Raw genomic sequence first — 18,023 nt, 5'->3', positions numbered from 1 at the left:
GATCCCTCTTTCTTATAGAGAAAAGTAACAAATGAGGTGATCCTTCAGAGATGTCTGTATTTACAAATGGATATGGTAGTAACAGAGGTGGCTTTTTCACTAAGACATCTATTTTTTTAGCTTAAACCAGACATATGGTATACAGAATAGACATCCTATGTGAAGACATGGATGCTGTTGGCAATGGGAGTTCTGAAAATGCTGACAATATGTAGTGAACGACCCAAACTACCCAAGACTCACCTTACCCCAGCATGTGGAAGTGGATAAACTATGACTGGATATCCAATAGGAAAGTGTACAGCGTGCATCAACCCCAAATGGGGGAAAGTTTGGTGTTTAAACAACACATCCCCTTCTCCCTGGAGTATTTGGGCAAGCCAGGGTATAAAGCACTGAGATTTTCAGTTGTCTCCTGAACTGATGTTGAGAATGCTATTGATCAATATTAATAATTCAGACCTCACTATTTTGGAATTGATCATTTTAGAATGTAGTGGATTTAAGTTTATCAATGGGCTATCTATGAAAAAGGGATTTGGCTGAGACCTAACCAGGGTGTGAGTTGGGGAAAACAAGTGTTGTAACTTAAGAAAACTATTTTCTTATATGTTCTAAACCACCAAGCACACATGGATCTTTTGTTTGTTTGTTTTTTGCGGTACGCGGGCCTCTCACTGTTGTGGCCTCTCCCATTGTGGAGCACAGGCTCCAGACGCGCAGGCTCAGCGGCCATGGCTCACGGGCCCAGCCGCTCCGCGGCATGTGGGATCTTCCCGGACCGGGACACAAACCTGTGTCCCCTGCAACGGCAGGTGGACTCTCAACCACTGCACCACCAGGGAAGCCCCCCATGGATCATTTTGATTTATTTCTCAGGCAAATGTTGGGGTCTCTATTGGCAATAATGTTAGCTTACATTGTATGGCTAAATATAATTGCAAGTAAAATTTTCTTTTAAGCTATTCTGCAATCCAGTTACCTGTTGCACACCATCTCTCATCCCATAGGTTTTGGGTCATCGTGTTTTCACTGTCATTTGTTTCTAGGTATTTTTTGATTTATTCTTTGATCTTCAGTCATCTCTTAGTTATTTAGTAATGTGTTGTTTAGCCTCCATGTGTTTGTATTTTTTACAGATTTTTTCCTCTAATTTATATCTAGTCTCATACCATTGTGATCAGAAAAGATACTTGATACAATTTCAATTTTCTTAAATTTACCAAAGCTTGATTTGTGACCCAATATATGGTCTATCCTGGAGAATGTTCCATGAGCACTTGAGAGGAAAGTGTATTCTGTTGTTTTTGGATGGAATGTCCCACAAGTATCAATTAGGTCTATCTTGTTTAATGTAGTATTTAAAGCTCGTGTTTCCTTATTTATTTTCATTTTGGATGATCTTTCCATTGGTGAAAGTGGGGTGTTAAAGTCCCCTACTATGTATGTGTTACTGTCGATTCCCCCTTTTATGGCTGTTAGCATTTGCTTGTTGTATCGTGGTGCTCCTATGTTGTGTGCATAAATATTTACAATTGTTATATCTCTTTCTTGGATTGATCTCGTGATCATTATTAGTGTTCTTCTTTGTCTCTTGTAATAACCTTTATTTTAAAGCCTATTTTGTTTGATATGAGAATTGCTAGTCCAGCTTTCTTTTGATTTCCATTTGCATGGAATATCTTTTTCCATTCCCTCACTTTCAGTCTGTATGTGTCCCTAGATCTGAATTGTGTCTCTTGTAGACAGCATATATACGGGTCTTATCTTTGTATCCATTCAGCCAGTGTGTGTCTTTTGGTTAGAGCATTTAATCCACTTAAATTTAAGGTGGTTTCGGATATGTATGTTCCTTAACATTTTTTAAAATTGTTTTAGGTTTGTTGTTGTACCTCTTTTCCTTCTCTTGTGTTTCCTGCCTAGAGAAGTTCCTTTAACCTTTGTTGTAAAGCTCGTTTGGTGGTGCTGAATTCTCTTAGCTTTTGCTTGTCTATTAAGGTTTTAATTTCTCTGTCGAATACAAATGAGATCCTTGCTAGGTACAGTAATCTTTGTTGTAGGTTTTTCCCTTTCATCACTCTAAATATGTCTTGCCACTACCTTCTGGCCTGCAGAATTTCTGCTGAAAGATCAGCTGTTAACTTTATGGTGTTTTCCTTGTATATTGTTTGTTGTTTTTCCCTTGCTGCTTTTAATATTTTTTCTTTGTATTTAATTTTGGTAGTTTAATTAATATGTGTCTTGGCTTGTTTCTCCTTGTATTTTTCTTGTATGGGTCTCTCTGTGCTTCCTGGACTTGATTGACTATTTCCTTTCCCATATTAGGGAAATTTTCAACTATAATCTCTTCAAATATTTTTTCAGTTCTTTTTTTTTTCTCTTCTTTTTGGACCCCTATAATTCGAATATTGGTGCATTTAATGTTGTCCCAGTGGTCTCTGAGACAGTCCTCAATTCTCTTCATTGTTTTTTTTTTATTCAGCTCTTAGGTAGTTTTTTCACTATTTTATCTTCCAGGTCACTTATCCATTCTTCTGCCTCAGTTATTCTGCTATCGATCCTTCTAGAGAATTTTAAATTTCATTTATTGTGTTGTTTATCATTGTTTCCTCTTTAATTCTTCTAGGTCCTTGTTAAACGTTTCTTGTATTTTCTCCATTCTATTTCCAATATTTTGCGTCATCTTTACTCTCTTTACTCTGAATTGTTTTTCAGGTAGTCTGCCTATTTCCTCTTCATTTGTTTGGTCTGGTGGGTTTTTATCTTGCTCCTTCATCTGCTGTGTGTGTTTCTCTGTCTTCTTATTTTGCTTAACGTAGTGAGTTGGAGTCTCCTTTTTACAGGCTGCAGGTTCGTAGTTCCCATTGGTTTTGATGTCTGCCCCCAATGGCTAATTATGGTTCAGTTGGTTGTGTAGGCTTCTTGGTGGAGGGGACTGGTGCCTGTGTTCTGGTGGATGAGACTGGATCATATCTTTCTGGTGGGTAGGACCATGTCCGGTAGTGTGTTTTGGGGTGTCTGTGACCTTATTATGATTTTAGGCATCCTCTCTGGTAATGCGTGGGGTTGTGTTTCTGTCTTGCTATTTGTTTGGCACAAGATGTCTAGCACTGTAGCTTGCTGGTCATTGAGTGAAGCTGGGTCTTAGCTTTGAGATGGAGATATCTGGGAGAGCTTTCGCTGTTTGATATTATGTGGAGTGGCGAGGTCTCTGGTGAACCAATGTCCTGAACTCGGCTCTCCCACCTCAGAGGCACAGGCCTGACACCCGGCCAGAGCATGAAGACCCTGTCAAGCCACACAGCTCAGAAGGAAAGGAAGGAAAGGAAGGAAGGAAGGAAGGAAGAAAAATAGAAAGGAAGGTTATTAAAATAAAAAAATTATACAAAAATAATACAAAAATTATAAAGTATTAAAAGAAAAGAAAGAAATAAGAGAACAACCAAACCAGAAATGAAATCCACCAATAATAACAAGTGCTAAAAACTATAGTAAACAAACAAAAAAACGGACAGACAGAACCCTAGGAGAAATGGTAAAAGCAAAGCTATACAGACAAAATCACACAAAGAAGCATACACATACACACTCACAAAAAGAGAAAAGGAAAAAAATATATATATCTTTTGAGAAGTCTGAGGTCTTCTGCCAGCATTCAGTAGGTGTTCTGTAGGAGTTGTTCCACATATAGATGTGTTTCTGATGTATTTATGGGGAGGAAGGTGATCTCCACATCTTATTCCTCCGCCATCTTGAATGTCTCCCACTTATCTATTTTATACATAGTATTTTGTATCTTCTTAATTCCATACCCCTATCTTGCCCCTCCCCCTTCCCTCTCCCCACTGGTACCCACTAGTCTGTTTCCTATATCTGTGAGTCTGTTTCTGTTTTGCTTTATGCATTCATTTGTTTTAATTTTTTAGATTTCACATATAAGTGAAAACACAGTATTTGTCTTTCTCTGTCTGATTTATTTCACTAACCATAATACTCTCTAGGTCCATGCACATCATTGCAAATGGCAGAATTTCATTTTTTTTTTATGGCTGAGTAATATTTCTTTATATATATTATATATGTATATACCTATATATATACATACCACATGTTCTTTATCTATTCATCTGTTGATGGACACTTGGGTTGCTTCCATATCTTGGCTATTGCAAATAATGCTGCTAAAGCAATCTTGAGAAAAAAGAATAAAGCTGCAGGTATCATTCTCTCTGACTTCAGACTATACTACAAAGCTACAGAAATCAAAACAGCATGGTAGTGGCACAAAAATAAAGACATAGATTAATGGATCAGAGTAGAGAACCCAGAAATAAATCCGTGTGACTATGGTCAATTAGTCTATGACAAAGGAGGCAAAAAGCAATTGGAGAAAAGACAGTCTCTTCAATAAGTGGTGCTGGGAAAACTGGACAGCTACATGTAAAAGAATGAGATTAGAACATTTCCTCACACCATATACAAAAATAAACTCAAAATAGATTAAAGACCTAAATACAAGACTTGAAACCATAAAACTCCTAAAAAAGAACATAGGCAGAATGCTCTTTCACATAAATGGTAGTAATATTTTTGGGGGGTCTGCCTCCTAAAGGCAAAAGATAAAAACAAAATAAATAATTGTACATAATTAAACATTCAACAGTATTTTTTGATAGATATTTCTTAGTCAAAGTTATGTATGTAGGTTACCACTTTGATTATATGTTCATCTCTATGAAACTTGATATCATGGTTTTTAGTCATTGAAATAAATGTGACATGTAAATCAGGGTCATAGCAAGAAAGAGATGGTCACTCAAGAAGGGTGATAAAAAGAATTTAATGAAAGGACTGATTGGGATTGACATATACACACTACTATATATAAAATAGGTAACTAATAAGGACCTACTGTATAGCACAGAGAACTCTACTCAATAACCTGTAATGGCCTATATGGGAAAAGAATTTAAAAAAGAGTGGATGTATGTATATGTATAACTGATTCACTTTGCTGTACAGCAGAAACTAACATAACATTGTAAATCAACTATACTCCAATAAAAATTTTTTTTAAAAAGTAGGCAGGATAAAGGGTAATCAGCGAGGGTTAGTGAAATCCCAGAAACCTGCAACAGTCAGAAACTGTCACTATTTCTAGGCCTAAAGGAGCAAAGTGGGGGAGCAGTTAATGCAAACCAGCAAGATGTATAGCTGTAGAAGAGTCACGTGACAAGCGCTTTGGTGTTTGATAGAAGATCACAGCCATTGCCAAACTATGGCCCAAAATGGGCCATGTTTCTCTCCTCCCAACTCTATAGTCTTCTGTCATTATCTCTCATTGGCTGAACTCAATAGGAAGCTAAAAGGCAAGGGGCCCTAGCAATGCAGTCTTTAAAGACACAGAGCATGGTGAATAAGAGTGGAAAGTGGATCTGTAAGGGTTAGTGGAGAGTATACAGCACACAATACTATTCTAATATCTAATACCTAAAAAAAAAGGCAGAAAAAGTGGTTACTTTTTAAAAATGATATGATAAATAGTTCTAAGGAAGAAAGAATTCTGAATTGAAAATGAACTCCTTTTCCTCTATTCATTTTTAAATGAGATGAGAATTAAAAGGATATGAAAAAGTTTGAATTTTCCTGCTCACAAGATTACTGTTAGATTTTGGTTTGTAAAACTAGAAAAGTTTATTTCATTGGTGGCTGTGCTCAAGAGCTATGGTAAATCAGAAAAAGGTGATTTTCACATATTCATAGAGCTAATGATATTTACAAAAAAGTCTAGAAGAAATTTCTGTGTGAACTAGCTACTGTTAGTCTGTCCCAGGGCCATAGTCTATACCAATGTTTTTCAAATTGCATGTCACAAGCCATTTTTCGGTCCTGAAATAAATTTAATGGGTAGTGACTAGGACTTCTAAATGAAATAGTATACCCTGGAACAGAAAATATCAGAGTGCATTTTTTATACTAAGAGTAAATACTGGTTTGTGAAACTTTTGTTTTGATTACATATATATGAATATGTGACTGTGTTGGGATATATATTTCTCAATATGGGCAATGCTTTAAATTTGGAGGGAACATGGCCCATATTGAGAAATATATATCCCAACACAATACTATTTACTGGACTCAATCATCTTATAAACATTTACCCAACAGTGTAGTAAGGGTGAACTGTATTGAAATGCAATGTAATATATTTGTGTTCTCTCCCTACACAGTGCTAAAATTTGTTCCTAGGTGAGTAAATACATATGGAAATTAGGGTGCATTAATATATTTGATGTTCACCAATTCTAAAGATAGTAACAGTTCAAAATGAAGTGAAAATATCTTATTGCTCTATTACTGCATAGACTGGCACCCAGTGCCATAAGTCCCTCTGCATTCCCATCATCACACCTCATATTTACTTGCTCTTGGTAATAAGGGGGAAGGGAAATATTCTGCTAAAACATCTTGAATAATATTGAAGTGATCTTTTGAGCTATAGCCAAAGTAGAGGAATTTTGGTATATGTATTAACATTAATCTGTATCTTGGGAATTTTCAGCTGAAAATATGGAACATCCAGAGAGTATTTAAAGAGGATAATATGAAACTACAAAATGAGTCACTTACATTGAGTTATATTCATATTCTAGCTTCTAGTTCTTTTTCTTTTAAAGAAAAATTAAAATTAGGTCAGTTCTGCCTGTAACCTGCATAGTAATTAAATAATCAGCTATTTCCTATTTAGATTCCATTTCTACTTCTGCTGCAAAATTTCATTTTCTCTCAATATCTCAACATTAGTGATTCAACAGAATTATCTTTTGTATGTGGACAGTATACATGCTTTATATAAATAAGGGGAAGAAACATTTTGTATAAGCTGAAAATTATTTCAGGTCCTTGAAATCAAAATCAAGTATTTATTGTATAGGAGGAAACATCTTCATGTATTCTATATAAGCTTTCCATTTTGCAGTTGTTTTCAGAGACTGCCATTTTGAGTTATATTGGAATAGTGTTCCTTCTGACCTTTGAACAAGGATGCATGACTTAGTTTTTGGCATTCTTCCTAACAACACCCCAGAGGGCAGAGTTGTATTCTAGTGTGACATATATTTGAAAATGTCTTGCACAGAGGGTAAATTTGATTTGTAAATGTATCAAGAACAGATTCAAAATAGGCTGAAACTTGCATTTATCTGGTTCAGGAAAATTATAAAAGTCTCAACTTTAGTCTTTCTATTGCTATTATTGGTTAAACCAACAGATTTTCTTAAACTTTGCCAAACAGAAGAGCAATGGGTTCTGAAATCTATCTTCATTTTAATTTTTCTCTCATTTTCTCTCATTTATAGTATAAGTTTATCTAACTCTGATTTTAAAGACTTTACCCTGACTTGTGTCAGTACAAGTTGTCAGAAAGACAACAGGACTATAGGCTATGAAACATGTCCTTCTGCTGCATACTGTGCTGCATTTGAAGCATATGAGAGCTGATCTTTTTAGGCTGAAATATGTCTATACTCCTGCAGTTGAAAGTACTGATTTGTCAAACATGGAGGACAAATCTTTATTAAGATTATGTTCAGGAATTAAAAAGCTTTCAGAGAAGAAGCAAAAACCTTTTACTTTTCTAATAGTAATAAACTAGAATAGGCTTAGAAATAGATCTTGAAAGGTTTCATTCACCTTTAGTCTACCTTTTCATTTCTCCTTTTGTACTCGGTATTCACTTTTAAGGCAAGTTTTACCTGGGTGTTCACAGATAAAAGTTGTAAATAATTTGTGTTTCACTTCATTCAGTATTTCATATTTTGTCCATTCCTGCATGGTCAAAATGGATTATACTCACACCTCCCCCATTATTTTATTAAGTACCAAATCACTGAGTGTACTATTTTGAGTTATGTGTACAGTGTTCAGAAGACAAAGCCTATGCCCAGCCCTTCTAAATAGGTAAAAAATTTATAGAAACTGAATGAAGGTTTAATGCACATGATTGTAATTTACAGTTTAGTTTGAATAAAATGCATTGTACTGAAACAAAGTCACTAGAGTTTTAGTTTACCTAGTAATTGATACTAATTGCTTTCAAGAGATTAGTTCCCCCCAACCCCATTTATAATGGCAATGGAATTATTTCTCCCTGACATAGCACTAATGATTTTCATATTTTCCTTGTATAGTTCAAAATGTCATCTTGTTAACAAGAATTCTTTATCAGAGATAAAAATACATGTTACTAAATTGACAGGATAACTATTTCTTTTCTAGTTTTCATCTCACTAATAAATGACGCCAACTGGAATGTTTGACTGCCTTCAATTTCATGGAAAATCAAATGACATTCCTTCTCTGAATGTGTGGTCAAATTAATCTTAGTCTTTTGTAAACTAACACTTGATAATCAAATAGAATAGTCATGTACAAGTAGGTTTATGTTACTGAATTAAACCCCTAAATTATTAGATCACATTAAAGTTTATTTGCTGAAATTAAGAGAATCTATGTACTATCATTTAGTCTTCTTTCTCTCTGTTCTACAGAGAAACGATGAAGAGGCAGTTGTGGATAGAGGTGGAACTCGTTCTATTCTCAAAACACACTTTGAGAAAGAAGATTTAGAAGGTAAGACTATTTTGGTGGGGGGGATACCTATTGGTGTTTCAAAGAGAAATGTGAAGTTTGTTGCAATGTGGAGAACTGCAAAAGTTGATATCAGAGTAATAATGGTGGTGGTGGTGGGGTGGATATGACTGTTTTGGTGTCCTCTGGAGTGCCAATAGTCAGTCCTGCAAACAATGAGAGGCATTAACTCATTCAACAGATGTTTATTGAACCTCTCCTATATTCCTGTACTGTGTTGTGTGCCAGTCTTTCAATAATCCTTCCTTCAAGGAGTTACAATTAATTGGGGAATGAAAAGAAAAATATTATAACAGACCAACATATTGGGTGTTATGTGACAGGGGAGGACAGGAGGAGCATCTAATTCACCCTATGTTGTCAGAGTAGGCTGTCACTGGAAGGGAGTTAAGAACAATTGGTATTCCAGTTTTACTGAGATATATATCAGAGAGGGCTGGAGGCATCATTTGTCTCTTCAGTAGGAAGAAGGTCAGATAATTCAACAGGGAGGTAGTATGGTCTAGCAGCTGGTAAAATATAGAGGCTCTGAAACCAGACTGTACTGGATTCAAATATCACTTCTGTCCCTTATTTGTTATGGAAGCTTTAGCTAATTAGTTAACTTCTCTGTACCTGTTTTCTCTGTTGTTAAAATAAGGATAACAGTGGAATATATTTCCTAAATTTTTATGAAAAATAAGGGAAAAATACTTAGAATAGTCCCTGGCCTAAGAGTTACATAAGTATTGACAATTATTATTCCACTGCAATTTAATGTATACATGCCATTAGTTCATCTTAATTTTTTAACAAGAAATTATTACTAGTGAGATACAAGGTATGTGGTGTTTTTCATCTTTTTGTTGAAAAGTGAAACCCAAATCATCTTAAGTAAAACTAATCAGAGATAGCTCCTAATAATCTACAGCAGCTGAAAAGTAAGTGTTCATTCCCCTTAAGAATTATAGCCACTTAAATTATGGTTAAATTCATTATTATTGGGTCTTATATTTAGTTACAACAATTAAATAACAGAAGAGTTAACATACTATTTAGAGACAACTTTCAACAACTATACCCACTCTGTGTTTGACATTTTGCTTGATGCACAGAAAGCACCCAAGGTCTGGAAAGGTTATACTTACTGGGCAGGTATAGTAATTTGCATGCTATCCATATTCATTACACAAATTGAAGGAAGCAGAAACTTGAAAAATCTAACCCAGTAATGTCTAATATAAAGCGAATTTTTCTTTAGATTTGAAAAGCAGCATAGTTACTGTGCTACTTACGTCATACCATGACTTAAGCTATGCTTATATTCACTAAACTCACACAAGAAAACCTAATAAATCAAGAATTTAGTGTAAAAATATACTCAATTCCAGTGAAACATCATCTTGGGTTTAAAGATTGTGATTGATAATCCACACACAGATAATTAACAGTTAACAGTAATTTATAAATAATTACAGTAAAATACTAAATGGTCCCTTTGAATGGAAACTACATAATACAAAAATAAGATTTAATAAAGTTACTTTAATTTTTGTATCAACATGTATTACATACGTTTCTTTTTACTGGGAATACACGTAACAGTGTACAATGCTTCTTAAAAGAGATTTCTTGTTGGCAAAACACAGTTGGATAAATCAGATTTTGTTCTGTTTGCTGATGTCTATAGTGGGTATTTTAATCCCAGAAGTGAATAACTGTGACTTAGTCACTGGTGATTGAAGTTAACATCATAGAATGCAAAGGCAACATTTTAGAGTTTTGAAAGAAAATAAGAAAAACCTTATTTATGTTGACTTTCTTAATATTTGTTCTGCTCCCAGATCATATTAAGTAGATAAACATTCCAGTATTTGAGGATGCTGTGGAGGATTCTGTTGTGTTGCATACAAAGAATTAATAGATCTGTTAGTGGTTCCCAGACTGATTACCCTGAATCAGAAAATAATGCAGGGGCAATGAGGTGGATGTCATGGTTCAGGAAAAAATCAACTGGTAGCATATAATATAATATAACGTAAGTGGGAGAGCACCAGAGAGAAAGGTGGCGTTACTGAGGATAAGGGTGGTGGTAGCTTCTCCTTCTGTGTAATTAAAGAAAAAGACCAGGGCACCACTGTTTTTTTTTTCTTTCATAATTTCCAAAACTTGAAAGCAACCAAGATGTACTTTAATGGATAAATAAATTATGTAGTATGCCAATGCAATGGAATATTATTCAGTGATAAAAAGAATTGAACTATTGACGTTTCTCTAAGGAAGATATACAAATGGACAGCAGGGTCATGAAAAGATATCCAACATCACTAACTATTAAGGAAATGCAAATCAACTCTGTAATGAGATATCACCTTGAACCCATTAGGATGGTTACTATTTAAAAAAAAAAACAGAAAATAACAAGTGTTGGTGAAGACGTGAAGAAATTGGAACCCTTGTGCACTACTGGTGAGAAAGTAAAATAGTGCAACTGCTATGGAAAGCAGTGTGGAAGTTCCTCAAGAAATAAAATTACCATAGGGCACCACTTTTTAAGAGCTTCTTTAGTAACATAGATAAAATATACCAATAGATATTTATTTTAAATGAGCTAGAATTTGGAATTGCTACCCCAGAAATTACCTTCAGCTGAAGGGAGCTGCCTCTCCTGTGGCATCTGAATTCAATAAGTTATCAGAGAAGGAGTATAAAGGCCCAGAGTCTTGCCTCAATTTGGTACAATTCTGAAAGGCTCTCTCAGCTTCAGAGCCTCCTGTGGAGTCAACTGAGGCCATTATTGCAAATGTACCATAATTCAACTTCTTCTACCAAATGCTGCAGCCCGCATTTCCTCACAGGTGTTACTGCTGATAGCTCTCTTCAACAGACTCCCTGAACACAAATTTCTGTCTCAGTGTCTGTTTCCTGAGGAATCTGAACCACTCATTGATCATTTTCCTGTTCCCTGAACCATACCGATAGACCTACTTGGTAATTGATAGGACCATCACATTGGTTTCTTAGCCTGTGGGATTAAGAACTATTGTAGTGGGTGAGAAGGCTCTGAAAGTACTTGCCTTGGCGATGATAGTAAATGAAAATCAGTATTGCATATGACAGGAAATAGCAGAGATTAGTGCCATCTTTATAGATCTAAAGTATGTCCCAGTCTGGCCACTACAGAAACTTGTCAAAGTCTAGACAATGGTGGTGGACTACTGCAGACTCGGCCAAGTGGTAGCATCAATTGCAGCTACTGTTTCAGATGTAGAATCTTTTTAGAGCAGGTTAACATGACCACAGGTACATGGTATGCAGCTGTTGATGTGGCAAATGCATTTTTTTTTCTATTACTACCAAGAAGGTGTACCAGAAGTAAACATTCTCTTGGGAAGTACAACAATATACATTTATGGTCTTGCTCCACGGCTGTGTTAACTCTCCTACCCTGTATTATAATAGACTCCAAAGGGATTTGGACTGAGTGGGTGTTCTGCATAGCATCATTTTTGTTCACTGTGTTGACCAAATGAACATGAAGTGGCAAGTATGCAGAGGCCTTGATAAGACAGATGCATTCCAGAGTCAGCTTCTCAGTGAATCTGACTAAAGGATAACATAGAGTGTGCAACACTGTACTGAGCCTGAAACTCCAGGGTGGATAGGTGGGGTCAGTTTCCACATGGGCCTAATAAAAATAACCCAGTGCCTCTTCAGTTCTTTTTTTTTTTTTAATTGAGCAGAGTTCCCTGTGCTATACAGTAGGTCCTTGTTGATTATCCATTTTAAATATAGCAGTGTGTACATGTCAATCCCAAACTCCCTTATCACTTATATGCGGGGAATCTAAAACAATGATAAAAATGAACTTATTTACCAAACAAACAGACTCACAGACTTAGGGAACGAATTTATGGTTAGCAGGGCGAAGGGTGGGGGGCAGGGATAGTTAGGGAGTTCGGTTATTCTTAAACACCTCCATTCTCTCTTCATTGTTCAGCCGTGTTCAGCTTTTCTCAGAATGGATGCCTGAACTTTTAAAACATTTAATGAATATTTTATTTTTTTAGATATGACGATTGTTATATTTTCTGCAGGCATAAGAGCAAATTAATAAGTTGCTAAAAATAGTATGTCATTAATAATTAGATGATAACAAAGAGAAGAAAATTCAATAGCTGAAGATGATATGTTATTATTTAGCCATTTTTTTTTTTTTTTTTTTTTTGTTTACGCGGGCCTCTCACTGTTGTGGCCTCTCCCGTTGCAGAGCACAGGCTCTGGACGCGCAGGCTCAGCGGCCATGGCTCACGGGCCCAGCCGCTCCGCGGCATGTGGGATCTTCCCGGACCGGGGAACGAACCCGTGTCCCCTGCATCGGCAGGCGGACTCTCAACCACTGCGCCACCAGGGAAGCCCTATTTAGCCATTTTGACTGAACGGATCGATTTCCAGTCAAAGCAATTCTGCCCAACAACTGGATTGCTTTTTTAAAAAAATTAAAAAAAATTCTTTTGTGGTAAAAAATTCATAACATAAAATTTATCATCACAGCCAATTCTAAGTGTACAGTTCAATAGTGTTAAATATATTTACAATGTTGTGTAAGCAGTGTCAGAACTTTTTCATCTTGGAAAACTGAACCTCTTTAACAACATCTCCCCATTTCCTTCTCCCCCTGGCAAACACCATTCTACCTTCTGTTTCTATGAATTTGACTATGCTAGATACCTCACAGAAGTGAAATCATGCAGTGTTTGTCCTTTTGTGACTGATTTATTTCACTTAGCATAATGTCATGAAGGTGTATCCATGCTGTAGTGTTAGAAATTACTTTCCTTTTTAAGGCTGAATGATATCCATTGTATGTACATACTACATTTTGTTTATCCATTCATCTATCGATGGACACGATTGCTTTCATCTTTTGGCTATTGTGAAATAGTGCTGTGCTGTTTGGCTAGTGCTGTTATGAGCATGAGTGTGCAAATATTGCTTCAAGACCCTGCTTTCAATTCTTTTGAATATATACCCATAAGTGGGATTGCTGGATCATAGGGTCATTCTATTTTTAATTTTTAGAGAAACTGCCATACTGTTTTTCATAGAAGAGGCACAATTTTACATTCCTACCAACACCGTGCAAGGGTTCCAATTTCTTCACATCCTCACTAACACTTGCAGTTTTCCAGGTTTTCTTGACAGTAGCCATCCTAATGGGTGTCAGGTTTTGATTTGCATTTTCCTAATAATTAGTGATATTGAACATTTTCTCATATGCATGTTGGCCATTTGTGTATCATCTTTGGAGAAATGTCTATTCAAGTCCTTTGTGCATTGTTTAACTGGATTTTTTTATGTGTTGTTCAGTTGTAGGAATTCTTTATGTATTCTAGATATTAACTCCTTATCAGGTATATATGATTTGCAAATATTTTCTCGCATTCTGTAGGTTGCCTTTTTGATCTGTTGACTGTGTTCTTTGATATGCAGAAAATTTTAATTTTTTGATATAGTCCAATTTGTCTAGTTTTACTTTTGTTGCCTAAGCTTTTGGTGTTATTTCCAGGAAATCCTTGCCAAATCCAATGTCATAAAGCCTTTCCCTGTGTTTCCTTCTAATTTATAGTTTTGGATCTTACATTTAGGTCTTTGACCCATTTTGAGTTAATTTCTGTACATGGTGTAGAATGCCTGCAATTTTATCCTTTATATTCATTTGTTGTCTAACTTTACCCTTGTTATAGCTTGCATTACTCCTTACAGGTTAAATTTTCCCCCAAATCACTGATATATAAAGAACTTCTTTAGTGAGAGAGAGACTGTTTTCCATGCTTTTAGCACATATTTCTAAAATAATACCTGCTATTTTTCTACAGTCTGAGAACATGGAAGATGCAATAAAACCTCAAGAATATTATTAAAAATTTTGTGTTCAAAACCTTTTTGTTGCTCCATACCAAATTGGTGCCTTCTCATCTTCTCCACAAAGAATAGAATGTCCATTCTGCCCATCCATTAGCGTTACCTGATCCCTCCTGGCAGAATAATTATCTTCCTCCTCCAGATCTCTCTTTCTGAATTTACATCATTTCTTATATTATTATTATGTATATATTTCTTATCATTCTTATTTGATTATAAGTTTGTTGAGGGACAAATCTTTGTCTTATATGTATTTGTATTCTACCATGGTATCGGTCCAGCAGTTTTTCTTAAACTAGATAGGTACTAAAAAATGTGTTGCACTGAATCTCATTTATATATAATTCAATAATATAACAATAATCATGTAAGAAGTTAAGTTTATATACTGTAATTAGGTGCATAATTAACACTCATCAAATATTGAATTAGCTTTCAAATATTTAACATATAAATATAGGAGTTTCTGTACTAAGATAAATAAATCTACTTACATTTTAATCTGATATTCAGGAATTCATAAATTTAAAACTTTAATGGAAAAGTTAAACTAATATTTAAATCTTGGCTATGAATTAAATTAAAAAGACATTTTCTTTATTCTGTATTGCTTTTAGCAGAGTGTAAAATACTTTTAAGTCAGGAATTTAATAGAGAAAATTATACCTCTGTCTTGACATTTTTGCTCATTTTATTTGAGATAAAAAGTTTTGGTTTACTAGTTCATTTCTTTTGGGGACCACTTAATATATCGTGGACCTAAAGTCCAGAGATACTGTAAGTAAAATACCTAGCACAAAGCTATCATATAACGTAATTTTATTAATGATAATACCCTCCCACTCTCTTCATTTCACCCAATGCATTTCTGAGCTCTTAAGTTTACTAAAATGCTTTTCTGATCATAATCATTGTAATGTCAAAAGTGTTTTTTACTAAAAAACAGAAGATAGTAAGTGCTGATCCTATAATTATGATGCACTATTTTGAAACCAAAGTAGAAAATAATTTGAAAAAATAAAGAAAAAGCCAAAAATTAGGCTTAGATCTTTTTCTTTCTGATATTTTATCTCCAAAAATTGCCATTAGAAGGAAAAAGTGAATTCTGCTGAGAGAAACTAAAGTTGGCTTCACAGAGACAGAGATGGGCTTAGAAGGATGAATGAGAGTTCTGAAGGCAAAGAAGGAAGGATCCGTTATATTCTGGGAATGGCAAATACGGTGTAGCTAACACATTGGGATTGTGTGCATGGGGGTAAAGAGTGACTAGAGATGAAGTTTAAACATTTGCATGAGGTAGGTCAAATAATGGAGAATGGATTAATTTTTGAAGTTACTCAGTGAGGTAAGTACTATTATCATCTCCATCTTACAGATAAGGAAACTAAAGCACAAAAGATTGACTTGCCTAGGCCATGACTAGCAAGTGTAAGAGCAGAGATTCAAACCCACAAGGGTCTGGGCTTTTAACAACTATGTTATAGAGGTAAACATAATGTGGAGGCTTGTTTTTTAGGTGACTGAATGGGGCGAGATGTTTATTAACTGGAAGACTGGGGCATATTTACTCACTTAATCATGACTATTTTTTAAAAGTTGAGACTATCCTATGAAGCAATAATGAATTAGATAATTAGTACCCCTATTACGATAGTTTTCCAAATAATTTTGCAAAAATTTGAGATATTTTGCAGTTAGTAAATTCCCATTAGACAGATTCATTTCCACAAAAGGAAAAGCCTGTCCCACTAGAGACTAGTTTTAATAATAACCTCATGTTCTCTTATTTTAAATTCTTGTCTCTGCTGCACCATAGAATGAATAATCTTATTGTTTCCATGTTCCAAATGTCTTTCATTTGAAAAAGAAAAGAACTGTTTTGCCTGCTATTATGGGTTGTTAACTTTTGTGCAATTTACTATTGTCGATACAGGCTCAATGTCACTTGATACGGCAATTCTAAGTGGTATTTGGTCCATTGGTAATAATTAGTGAAGTTAATTAATTACATAGGATCCATTTAAAATTGTACATTCTGCCTGCCAAACACTTTGGATATATTTGAGGATGGGAATTAGGCAGATAGACTAATACTGAAGATTCCAGAAAAAAATAGCCAGTAGTAAATTTTATTCCCTAATTGACTATCTTTGCCACCTATGCACATTTCATAATGAATTGTTCTATTTTTCTCCAGGGTATCCTAAAAATAAGAACCAAATAAGAGAATGTTTTTTAACAGTCTGTAATAATGGAATTACTTTTATTCCTAATTAACTCTCAGGTGAGCTATAGATCATGTTCCATGTTTCTTCATATTAATTGTTTCACGTGCTTTTTGTATGTAACCCACATCAATTTATTTCGATATATAAATTTATTCATGATATTTTGTCTATTTAAAGTGAGTGGTAACTTGCTAGTTATTTACAGTCTGCTTTTAGAGTGTATTGTAAATTTGAAAGATCTAAAGTATTCTAAATTTGGTTTATTAGACCATTTGCAAGTAGTTACAGACGTGTTTGAATGAGTATAGTAACAAATATTCTAATGTGTATATGTGGCTAAGAAATCCTGCCATGTATGGTTTCTTAATTTAGGGGTCCTCGTTATATATTTTCCATCCCTAGTTTAGGATGTCTGTTTTTAGGCAGATGATTTTAGAATAAGAGCCCATATTGTTAATCTCCCTCATCGTTCCTTATAAATCTGGCTCTATTTACTACTACTCTTTACCTATCAAAGGCACAGTACAATATTTGAGGTATTTGCTATGTAATGTGACCTAAGACATATCCTTTGTGAATAAGGAGAACTGTATATTTGTGTGTGTATATGTAACATTTTCAATCAATTGCTATTTTAGAGATATATTAGATGAAAAGAAATTCCTTTTCATTACATTAAATATAATCCTATAAATATTAAAAGAGGGTATTTTACAGCAAAGAATTGATTCCTTTAATCCTTCTATATTTTTCTTCGAAAATATTTAATACTTTGAAGACAAACCACAAATGGCCAAAGCTTCTTAATATGTACTCTGTAGGTTTATATTAACACTATACTTTTGTTTTGAGTTTTCCAGACGTTTGAGACTTAAGTGCGTTGATTATTTAGTTAGACAGTTTAATAGTATGGGAATCATACTATGAAGGTGACATTGTGAAGGAGATCAACTTAGTCTACTTGATTAAATTCTTAAATCTCTATTTCAGCTGCTAATCTTTCCCCTAGAGCTATCCTACTTTAAAGCTCCTCGGCTACATGTGATCATAGCCTCCACAGGTTATCTCCTCACAATAGAAGCAGGGGTGGGCTACCAGTCAATTAGGGCTTCTCTTGTGAAGTCATCATCATTCACCAATGTTAATTAAGTGCTAATGGTATATAAGCACTGAACAAAATTTGTTTTATATTCTTTATTCTCCAAAGTGGTTTACATACTGGTGCTGTCAATAGGGCAC

The 18,023-nt window shown here is 34.9% G+C and overlaps 1 protein-coding gene across 14 annotated transcripts in view; it reads left to right on the top strand.

The window, feature by feature from the left end:
- Positions 1-18,023, top strand: part of SLC4A10 (solute carrier family 4 member 10) — a 329,883-nt gene that overhangs the window by 131,770 nt on the left and 180,090 nt on the right. For all 14 annotated transcript variants that reach the window (XM_032637995.1, XM_032637999.1, XM_032637996.1 and 11 more), the window contains one exon: positions 8,553-8,634. In XM_032637995.1, the coding sequence (XP_032493886.1) occupies positions 8,553-8,634 (82 nt within the window). The remainder of the gene's footprint in view (positions 1-8,552; positions 8,635-18,023) is intronic.

This window comes from Phocoena sinus, chromosome 7 (assembly GCF_008692025.1).
Source record: "Phocoena sinus isolate mPhoSin1 chromosome 7, mPhoSin1.pri, whole genome shotgun sequence".
Taxonomy (NCBI): Eukaryota; Metazoa; Chordata; class Mammalia; order Artiodactyla; family Phocoenidae; genus Phocoena; species Phocoena sinus.
Note: the sequence above shows the minus strand (reverse complement) of the source record. Positions and strands in the feature narration are given on the sequence as shown.